We start from the raw sequence: 12,065 nt of genomic DNA, 5'->3' as shown, positions 1-12,065 counted from the left end.
TCAATATGCGTTTATCTCTGCAAGAGATCTTTGCTAGCCATTTGACAAAGACATTAGAGGTAATTAGCTAGTAGACCACGAGTCTTCCAAAGACATAAATATTATAGAATATACTAAGACTGCATTGTTGTAACTACAGACGAAGTCACGGGCTTAGCTACTAATAAATACAATCGGTGATATTAAAAATAATACTTACGTGAGGAATCGTATCCATCTGATTTTTCTGTAGCTGGTACATAACTGTCAATCCGACACAGTTCGTTATTAAACTCGCGGAATCTTGTGTAACCCGTTGGGCATACGCAGCTGATGGAATCGCAGTGAGGAAGCACAAAAGTCTCATTGTAAAGTGATTCAGTCTCTGTATATATTGTAGGTGTTGTCGTACGTTGATCTTCAGTGCAATAATAACCGTCGCCAGAATATCCTGCGTGACATCTACATTCATAACTCCTCGTGTTTTCCGATATAACACAAGAAGCGTCAGGGGAGCACGCGTTGTTACATGGGATCACTGGCCAACACTGTATACCGTTACCGGTGTAACCAGCGTTACAAACACATGTAGGATCTCCTAAATAGTTTAATGTACACTGAGCATTAGCATTACAGTTCTTATCTTTGCACGGCGATGGCGCCTGACAACTGAAACCGTCGCCTTCGAAGCCATTTCGGCACTCACATTGAAATCCTCCATCCTCGTTTAAACAGTCTGCATTTACGTCACAGTTGTGAGATCCAGCAGCACATTCATCAATATCAATGCACGCAATGGTATCCTCGATGTAGATGTCTGAGTAACCTGATTGACATTCACAAGTGAACGTGTCGTCTTGTACCACACAAGTGCTATGCGGACCGCAAGTATTTTGTCCCCCTGTACATGGATTTTCTAGTCCTATGGGTGTTACTTTATTACTCGTCCCGTATCTAACTATATTTTCGGCGATCTCATAACCCAGATAATTCTTCGTGATTATCAGTGTGGTCTGCTTTTTGTCTTCCTGGCTAAAGGGCGCAAAACGACAAGGACTGTATGTAAAACTTTGGGACACTGTTTGCTCGTATTCCTGAGATGTACGTCTATCTTTGAATTTTCGAGTCGACTGCGAGTGAACGAGACCAGGTTCGTCAATCGTATATTGTTCTTGGAATTCAGATATATCCAGTTTCGTATCGTTTAAGAGAGGAGGTAGCGTTCCTTCAACAAATACTCTGATTGTGATCTGATCAAATACATCATGACCCAAGTATTCTTGATTAATTGTAACCAAATTATTTGTTCCAGGGAAATAAATATTAGCAGTGTGATTAAATAATGATCCTGTCAATTGGTAACCATTTTTAGCGCCTCCGATAGTTTTAGCGAATAGCCAACCGATCGTAGTATCTAAAACAGTTAAGAACAGTAGAGTATTTCCAATAATTGGTGGTACTTGGGTCAATGCAGTATAGGATCTGCCATCAGAGACCACTACGTAAGCCTGTATGTCAACATCTTCCAGGTTCACACCGTTTATGCGACCGTTCAATTTCCCATGTACTCTAAGGGGCACGTCATCTTTAACGCATGATTTTCCATTACCATAAAATCCTTCATTGCATTGACAGCAGATGCCGGCTTCATAGTCGACACATCGGGCTCGCGTGTGACATAGGCTCGGTCCACTCTGAGCACAAGTTTTAGATTCTTCCTCGAAATCGAAATCAGTTTGGTTGTATTGATCTGGAATTGCGATTTCGCCCTCAAGTGGTATATTTCCAACACGAAAGACGTATTTTCCAGGCTGTTGGGTGTTTGACCATCTGAAATAAAGAACCTGAATAAAATGATGACTATGGTGCTGTTTATGTATACAGGCTACAACTAAAACTTAACAATAAATGAGTCATTAGCTTGTTTGCCATTCCAATTACATAAACATAATAGTTAATTAAATATTTCTCTCTTATCATAGTCCCCTAAGTTACTTTCTATCCGGTTTATCCCGGTGTTAAGAATTTGCTGTGGCAATGAAGTGTTCACTATGTAATTTGTGATAATCGTAGATTGATATATGACTGTTCTTCGGGAACTTTTATTATTTCAGTTACTTTGCACAGATTTATTTAATAGTAAAGATACTTACGCGACTACATTGCGAACTTGATCACTCCCAGAATTTCTGATTGTATAAACGCGTCCATCTTCAGAAACGAAACCTACTTGCGCTTTAGCATCTGGCAGGCTCAACTCTTCGGGTTCTCTTTGTATCCACTGTATTTCCCGATCAGGGTACAATAGTTCCACGAAACTTTCCGTACCATTGCTGATCACAGCTATTTGGAAGCTGTTCGTCTGTTTTTGTATATCCGTACTCTTGAAAGTAACATCGAGCCAAGTGGCAATGAAAACGCTGGTAGGTTTGAAGTCGTAATAGTCGTGGAAATTGTCTTGTACGCTTTCTTCCGCTTTGGATAGTACATGAGATTCATCTGTTTCTCTATAATATACCGCGCCCGATTCTGAAGTGTCTACGTTAGTGTAGAATGCCGCTATGGACGGATATGGCAGTGGGAATTCTGCATTTAGAAACGATGGAATATCAGCTCTGAAGGAAATTATACCGAAGTTGTTTACCTGTAATTAACATACACAAATATTTCAGAATGAATAATCATTTTATATAGCTTAATAAAAGTTATGTCTGTCCTTAATATATTATATATAGATTGTCATTAATGAAGATAGAAAGATAAAAGTTTTTCTGTGGCTTTTTTGAGTTAGATTAATTAAACAGAAATTTGTATTTTGCTTTTACTTGGCACAGCTAATATAATTATATGTTCATTCACAATTTGGTGTTTTTAATGGTTTTCAACGATTACATCAATGGACAACATTTTTTTTTACCACGTAGGTGGTAAACAAGCATATGATGGTAAACGATTACCATAGCTTATGAATGCCTGAAACACCAGGGATGTTACGTGCGCGTTGCCGACCTTTAAGAAACTTTAATATGGCAGGTAGTACATTCCACAATCTAAGTGTACGCGGGAGGAGGCTCCTCTAAAACCGTACTGTCCGAGACCACTTAATTTCCAGCGTTTGAATGAATTCCCTGTCGATGGCGAACGGTGTGATGGTAAAAGGTAGCCGTGGCCATCATGTCAAACAATTCTTCAACGTTGAAATGTACATGTTAGAAATTTAGATCTATCATAAACACAATCGGGAGTTCAAGACCTTTTCGTGTATGATAAAAATGTCGGAATTAGATAATGCTATCAACTGGTCAGTTCTTACAGACGTTTACATAAATAACGATGTTTTACAACAATATATCCTGATCTGCTAATTCTGGTTGCTCTCCAATGACCTCTGGCTTGATGATTAGATAATTCAATAATAGTGTCCTATTATTTTAAACGACCAATTCTTATATTTTGTGAATCTCGGTAACTTATATATAAAATTCTAATGCTAGTTACCATACTCCTCCGAAATGGCTTAAGCGATTTTTATGAAATTTTATATATTCAGTAGGTCTGTGAATCGGCTACTATCTATTTTTCATACCCCTAAGTGATAAGGGTTGTCCACCATAACAATTTTTAATTTTTTTTATAATTTTTCACCTTTATACAAACAACATGTATTTTTAATAGTGATATTAGTACTTAAATTTATATGGCAAAACTACGTTTGCCGGATCACCTAGTGTTATATAAAGACGAAGTTATTGTATGTCACGTTTTTTTTACGTATAATAATGAAATGATGCACCCACCTGCGCTAACGTTATACGTTGGCGGGGCACCAGTGGAGGATGATAAGATGAACATGAGGTCAGGTCATTTAGCCCATCGTGACAAATTGACTAGGAATTTACCATGATGGTTTCCAGTTCCCTAACTGCATGGAGGTCAATCTGACATGGTACATTGCTAGTAATGGGGTCATGAGTACACATTACTGTCAATCCCCTTCCCCCGTCTCTCACGTTATTTTTATCATAACATATTGTTTTGAAGACGGTTAAATTAGGCTAAACATCTACGTGTAATCTTGTACTAAAATGCAGCGAAACAATATTTGCAAAAGATAGCGGCGCCGCGGCTCGGTGTTTCGGTGCAACGGACGCGTGTGGGTTGTATCCCCCGATACACTCGCGGTCACTGACAGCGAGACACCGAAACTAAATTTCGCGGCCGAAATTCAATTCGGTTTCGGACATATCCGATATTTCTTTTGACCTTCTAAAATGGACTTTCGTAGAATAGACTGACTTTTTGTCGTTTTTTCTCTACTTCGCCTTGTTTATTAAATGTGTGGTGCAATAATTTACAAAAATAATAATTGAATATTGCATTATGTTTACCTTTACGACTGGTATCTCAGTTGGGATTGGCAGAAAGTATTTTTAACTGATGACGTTGTGATGAAATAATTTGGTTTGTTACCGGTGTTTCCCATTACAGTAGAGTTACTTGAAAACTTCAATTACAACACAAAATATTAATTATAGTTAAAATTATTACATTATTTCGTTTGTAAATGCATATAAAATATATAAAGAAAACACTCAGACAATAATAGAAGCAGTAATATTTATGGATATAATATATTGTAACACGAATTTGTGAAGAATGTATGAATCAGGGACGTTAGCTCCGTAACAGTAACCGAAACTATCGGATATCCGATATAAAAGAATATTCGTAACCGTAACCGAATCCGAAATAAGTTTCGGATAATATCGGATAGGGGCCGAGCCTAATAGAGACACGTTATGTAACCATTTTATTAGCCATTTGCATTTTACTTTTGAAATTCCTTAAAAAAATAATATCCGTAATAAAATTATCCGAAACTAATGGATAATCCGAAATAATTTCATATCCGTATCCGGTATACTAATTATTCCTACATCCGAAACCTGTCCGTATCCGAAATGTCATATCCATAACATCTGTGGTATGAATATTTCTTACTCATGCAAAAACTACTGGACAGATTCGAAAAAAATTCAGCACACCGACAGGCTATTTTCTAGATGAACAGATACTAGAACATTTTAACCGATTCGCGCAAGTAGAGGGACATAACATGTATCTGATAGACCACTTTCCAGATCAATAGATACTAGGACATTTTAACCATAGCCATACACGCAAGGACAAAGCACGCAACGCATAGGAACATAACTAGTATAAAATATTATACATAAGTGATTGAAATGTAAAACGTAACGTCGATGGTTTAAAAAAAAAAATAAGGTGTGTACGTACTGGTGTGTGTGTAATGTACTGGTTTTAGCAGGCATTAAAATAACAATTGTTTACTACATGCATATGAACATAAATACGGCACATACACAGAAAAAACATTTTTTTACAATTTTTGTCTCTCTGTCTGTCTGTCTGTTTGTTCCGGCTATTCTCTGAAATGACTGGATCGATTTCGACGGGACTTTTTTTGGCAGGTAGCTGATGTAATAAGGAGTAGTTACTAAAATTTATCTTTGTCATCAAGTTGTGTCACGTAATAAATAAATATATCACCACAAAATATTCTCCTTCTCAGATAAACAAAAAGTGTTCAAATTAATGTTAATATATGTGTAAAATAAGAGATGGATTATCAAAAAAATTGTAGTGCAGTAGATGAATATAAACTTAGTTCTTATAATTACAGTTTTATTACTTAAATAATAGTTTTCTGCATCTCAATGGTAGATCTGTCACCAAATAAATCGATTATCGATCCCTGACTGCGACTCCTTTTTATTTCTTATTTTGTCCCAATACAGTAGTTACATTTTATTTCATTCAGTTACTAACCAATTTAATACATCCATTTATAATTTTAATGAAAATATGTTCAAAGAAGCGGAGACAAATCATCGCGCTCTTATAAATTGACCAGTCCGGCCTCAACGATGGAAATGCAACTGCCCTACGTTTTACAAAAAATATATGTGCAAATATATAATCGGATTAGCCATACGCTTAAAGCTGGCCAACCGCACCAGAAGCAAAAAAGGAGGCGCCCTTCAAAATCCAAACCAGCGCTGATTATTCAGTAATTATTATTTTTAACAATAAAGACTGCTAGAAATTTTATTAAAATATATTTATACTACCTGCAAAAATCCTTGGGGGAAGCATATCTCTAGTTAAGTAGTAGGAACTTTATGAAATTTTCTAGTGACTTCATATGATTTATTGGTGATCTCTTTATATTAGTTAGCTTAAATAATTATTAGGACAAACCTATTATAATGCATACAAAAACATTTATTTGGAACTAGACCCTATCATTATTTTAGATGATTGATTGTGGAATTGATTTTATATTGTTTGGTGACAAATCTACTATTTTGCGGGCAAACGCTATTATTTAAGAAACATAAAACTAATTAAATTGGCGATTGCTTAAATAAATACAACAATTACATTACTACTATAGTAATAATTACATTGAAATAAAATATTAACTTACGAAAACTGTCTCGTATGTTTCTCCATAGAAAACAATGGGCACTTTCAAGGGTATCTCTGGAGACGACACTTGGTTTCCTCTGGGCAATCTCTGGTCCAGTCCAGACCCGTAAGTGTAGAATTGGTCTCGCGTGATAGCGCAGGCGCATGTCGCCAGGAGAAATACTCCTGCGTACGTCCACATTGCGACACAACCCAACAGATACTATTGACGTTTACAATCTTGTGTTGCCCACACAGAACAAATAAGTCCACTAGGTGCACCTCCTAAAACCACCAAATAACCATCGAATCATCTCTTTAAAGATACCACTATTAAATTTGATTTAAAACATTTATTAAATTTTATTTGTTCACATTCACGTATTAAAAAGCTAAAAGTAAAACATCTTTACGTAGTACTAAATGCTTCCACTGTCTGTTCAAACTCAGCAACGGATTTTAATGCAGTTTTTAGCAATAGATAGAGTGATTCAGAGGAAGGTCTATGGTTTATATGTATAAAATATGTACACGTACACCCCTGGGAAGCCAGGGCGGGTAGCTAGTACCTATATATATATTTAAGTTTAGGAAACAACACAATATCAGAGCTGCAGAATTATCTGTAGCTTTATGCTTAGTTGGTTACCTATTCACCTTTGCGGTACATAATTCCACCTGCATTTTTTTGTACCATTTATTTTTTCTGTTGCTACATGTATACTATGTGTTTATAATTGGGGAGTAAAGAATTTATCTATCTAAATTAAACTTGTGTTTAAAAAAATGCTTATTTTTTATTAACAAAAAAATATACAAATACATTAAGAATTTACTTACATTATTTAAATTAATTACGTATAGCTCTTAAATTGTATGTTCATTTGAATACTAAATTAACCACGAAACTGTTCAAATGAATGATTTCTCTATCTATTTTTAATTTCTAATCATTTTTTGGTTTTCCAAGTGCACTAAAAATTCACAAACCACCAGATATCAAATTAGACCATCAATGGGGTCATCAAAACCACCAGTCTTAGTGGTAAATCCACTAAGGTGGCAACACTAATTGGATCCACTGGAGACACACATTTTGAATATAACGCCACTATAAAACAGAAATAGATGAAAACTCTCGTTCTCGCGTCCACTTTCAACAACTTTTGCTTTTAAATAACGTCGCGGCGTGTGCAACTGCTATTTAAGAGATATGCTATTGTTATCTATATTAATATATAAAAGCGGAAGAGTTTGTCTGTTAAAACACGCTATTCATTCGAACAATCATATGTCTGCTTGAAGCGATCTTCCACAATTCGTTTGTCCAGAATTTTTAGAACACAACGACTTTGGAAATCCCAGCATAAGTATTTTCTTGTGTATATAAGGTAAGAGGGTTTAAAAAATCGTCTACACACCTTCCTTGATATATGGGCTATTAAAAGTTTTTCAAATCTAACTATTCGTATTTTTTTTTATTTTTTCTCGAGTTTTGTGAGTTCGCTGTTCAAACAAACTCTTCAGATCTATTCCAAATTAAATTAATAGAAATTTAAAAAAAATCCTCTGTCTAACATTCTAGAGGTTCATTTCCTTCATTCATGCTCTTGCTCTCTCGGTGGAGCTCTTGCCACCTTCCACAATCTTCTGATAGAAGAACCTTTTAGCTGTTGATACGACACGACTCCAACTTTTTCCTTCATTTGCTTGATATAGCTGTGTCTTGGGCTTCCCCTTCCTCTCTTTCCATCTATTTTTCCTTCTATAATACTATTAATTAGTTCGTCATGTTCTATCAAGTGCCCCAACATGTTTCCCCGCCTATTCTCAATAATATTTATGATCTGCCTCTTTTCTTTAACTCCTTCCAAGTACTTCTTTCTAGAGGTATTTTTAAATAAGTAAGTATTTATGAGGCTATACATTACAAAGAATCCTTCCTCTTATAATCTTCAAAATCATTATCATAATTAAAATATTATTTATTGTTTTTTAGTATAATGTAGATTTGTCTTACATTTAAAATATAATAAAAATGGCACTCAAGTTACATAGATACAAGTACTAATTGTGTGTACTAATCTCAGAATACAAAATGTTTAATTGAAAATTAAAAAAATATTTCTAATGTTTTAAATTTCTAACTTACTAATATTATAAATGCGAAAGTTTGTGAGTACTGTTTCACAAAAGAACTGCTGAACGAATTTTGATGAAACTTTACAGTAAGTAGCAGTAGCTTATTTATCAGAATACCACATGGGCTATAATTTAAAAAGATATTATGGAAATTGGGAGATGTACAATAATAAGTGTGATACAGACGAAGTTACTAGGGTCAGCTAGTAAGAAATAATTTTTAACTTTCATTCAATGAATCATATTAGTAACGATGTAATCAACATCAAACTGAGACAACACAATTAGCAGGAATTACCGACCAGTGGTAATAATGAACAATGACCACCGGGTTCCCTTATCTGTGTGTTTGTCTGTGCCCATTAATATTGTTCCTAACACGTAAACTCTTGTATTGTTGATTATTCTTGTTATCTTTAATAATAACATAATTAGACTAACTGTTACTAGCAGTTTCATTCGTAGTTTAATTAATATATAAGCTGTGCCCGCAGTTTACCGCGTGAACTTTATAACCTATGTGTTATTATGTATAAGCTATATTATTGTAAAGTTTCAACAAAATCCGTTCAGTAGTTTCTGCGTAAAAGACTAACAAACATCCATCTATCTATGTATCTATGATGACCTCGGTGGTCTAGCGGTTTAGCACACCGCTTTACGTCCGATGGTCGCGAGTTCGATTCCTCACACGGCACAAACATTTGTATTCATGAGTACGATTGTTTGTATCAGTCTGGGTGTTTTCCATGTATGTATAATATGTATGTATTTATGAAAAAAAAATCTATGTATTTGTATCAGTCATCTAGTACCCATAACACAAGCTTTAGCTAGTTTAACTTGGGTCTAGATGGCGCTGTGTGAATTGTCCTGAGATTATTGATATTGATATCTATCTATACACACAAACATTCGCATTTATAATATAAATAACATAAGACTAGCGATACGTCCCGGCTTCGCACGGATCGCAAATCTTTGAATTTCTAGGCTCGCTATAGACTATAACACGCATATATTATACATATAGACCTTCCTCTTGAATCACTCTATCTATTGTTGGAAACTGCATTAAAATACGTTGCGTAGTTTAATAGATCTAAGCGAACAGACAACGAAGGCGACTTTATTACTATGATGGTTATTATAATAAAATAGTTAGAAGAATAAATAGCTACAAGAATTGTGTTGATGGTCCAGCTCGACCGCATTGCATCACCCACCAGGTCTATAATTTCTCTTTCTCTTAAAGTTAATTCTTCAGAATTGTTTATAATACTTTAAAATTCTGCTAGAGTTGGGGAATCAAACATAGAATAGAATAGAAAATCCTTTATTTAAATAAACTTGACACACTTGAGCACTTTTAAATCATCATCATCTCAGCCCGGAAGACGTCCACTGCTGAACAAAGGTCTCCCCCAAAGAACTTTTGAATAGTCATCACATTTTTTTCAATCTACCACTCATACCGCTTGTAACTTGCGTGTTATGAAAACGTAATAGAGTTTTTCAAATCCTAATATAAAACTGATAAATTCCAGTCTACGGAACACCGTACAATAATAAATCATATAATAAGTGTATAAATTATTTATTCAGCAGCATGTATCATTGTACATAATGGTTATTATAATAAAATAAGTTAGAAGATTAAATAGCTTCAAGGATTTAGTGTTGATGCTATGAGAAGTGGTGTCGACATGGCCACAGTCTCGACAGATCGAAGTGTGCTAAAGTTTCAGAACGCCATCAATTAATAGTGTACAAGGGAAAAGAAGAAAACCTACACCATCATACATACACATACTTAATATAATATTTTCGAGGAGATTCTAAAACACATACTCGTGAAGGAGTGCTGCTTGTAGGGACTGGTCTGCTCTTATCACTACGTCTGATTTAATCTTAATGTGTATTTATATTTGACCTTAATAAATTAGTGTTGATTGGTAGTTTGTATTCACACGTTTCGATCTGTAAATGTGGAACTTATAAGGATTATTTAAAAGAGCAACACACAAGTTTCTTTCTCGTTCTTCTTGTGATGAGACAGCTTTCCAAATGAGCGGTAGATAAAATTAAATAATTATGACTATTGAAAAGTGCTTAAATTAAGTTTATGACATAAATGTATATATTTCAATAAATTATTTTCTATTCTATTATAGTCTAAACTAACCGAAAAAGGGCGTGGACTTAATGTTCTGGAAATCATAATGTATGTATATAAAAAAAAGTATGTAACATAAAGTACTTACAACGGGATATATCTTTCATTTAATAATCATTGCATCATGAACAATACTATCAATTATCATTCTTATTATCATACTAGCTTTTGCCCGCGGCTTCGCTCGCGTTAATTTATCCCCTTAGGGGTGGAATTTATAAAAATCTTTTCTTAGCGGATGCCCACATTATAACATCTACCTGCATGCCAAATTTCAGTTCGATCCGTCCAGTGGTTTGGGCTGTGCGTTGATAGATCACTATGTCAGTCGCCTTTGAGTTATATATATTTAGATTAACTAAGTGTATAGAGCAAACAAGTGGTACATATTTGGTATTTTAATGAAAAAATCATAACAAATTATACACTTAAACCTTCTACAGAAAATACTCTGTTGATTGACGAAAATCCTTTCATTAGATTTTGAGATTATCGCATACATACAAACGTAACTTGTTTTAGAACAGATATAGATAGACAATTAATATATTCATATACAAGAACGTTTTTCCTTGCAGTAGTAATGTTCGATTGTTCTAATGTGATGGGCTGCATTCAAATTGATATAAATCATAGATTTAGATAGTGCGTGCGTCAGTAAAATTGTTATTATGTTCGTATATTTAAATTCTCATTTGGATCGGGTTTTTTTTATTTAGAACGCAATAATTCAGTAAGTAAGACGGAGTATTGACACGATTTGGAGCCGTTCTTGTTTTTTTTTATACTACGATTGTGGCAAACAAGTATACGGCCCACCTGATGGTAAATGGTTACAGTAGCTTATGGACGCCTGAGACACAAATATGTTAGCGCTTTAATGACACCCTCGGTGGTCTAGTGGTTTAGCACACCGCTTTACTTTCGATGGTAAAGGGTTCCATTCCTCGCAGGGTATAAACATTCATGAGTATGATTGTATCGGGTTGGGTGTTTTCTATGTATATTATGTACTTATTTACAAAAAGAAATATCTATGTCAGTTGTTATTTATTTATATCAGTTGTCTAGTATCCATAACACAAGCTCAGCTTAAATTGGGACTAGATGACGCTGTGTGAATTGTTCTGAGATTATTATTATTAGTATTATTATATTATGTATTTATTTACAAAAAAATATCTATATATTTATATCAGTTGTCTAGTATCCATAACACAAGCTCAGCTTAAATTGGGACTAGATGACGCAGTGCGAATTGTCCAGAAGTATTATT

The 12,065-nt window shown here is 34.7% G+C and overlaps 1 protein-coding gene across 2 annotated transcripts in view; it reads right to left on the bottom strand.

The window, feature by feature from the left end:
- Positions 1 to 6,744, bottom strand: part of LOC131846191 (nidogen-like) — a 76,359-nt gene extending 69,615 nt beyond the window's left edge. For both annotated transcript variants that reach the window (XR_009357670.1, XM_059195435.1), the window contains exons 1-3: positions 6,491 to 6,744; positions 2,133 to 2,623; positions 200 to 1,809 (exon numbers count right to left, since the gene is read on the bottom strand). Coding sequence is in view for 1 of the 2 variants with exons in the window: in XM_059195435.1 (XP_059051418.1) it covers positions 200 to 1,809; positions 2,133 to 2,623; positions 6,491 to 6,673 (2,284 nt within the window). In the remaining variant the exon portion in view is untranslated. The remainder of the gene's footprint in view (positions 1 to 199; positions 1,810 to 2,132; positions 2,624 to 6,490) is intronic.
- Positions 6,745 to 12,065: the final 5,321 nt, after the last annotated feature.

This window comes from Achroia grisella, unplaced genomic scaffold, assembly GCF_030625045.1.
Source record: "Achroia grisella isolate CSIRO2021 unplaced genomic scaffold, CSIRO_AGI_Agris_v1 utg504, whole genome shotgun sequence".
NCBI classification, from domain to species: Eukaryota; Metazoa; Arthropoda; class Insecta; order Lepidoptera; family Pyralidae; genus Achroia; species Achroia grisella.
Note: the sequence above shows the minus strand (reverse complement) of the source record. Positions and strands in the feature narration are given on the sequence as shown.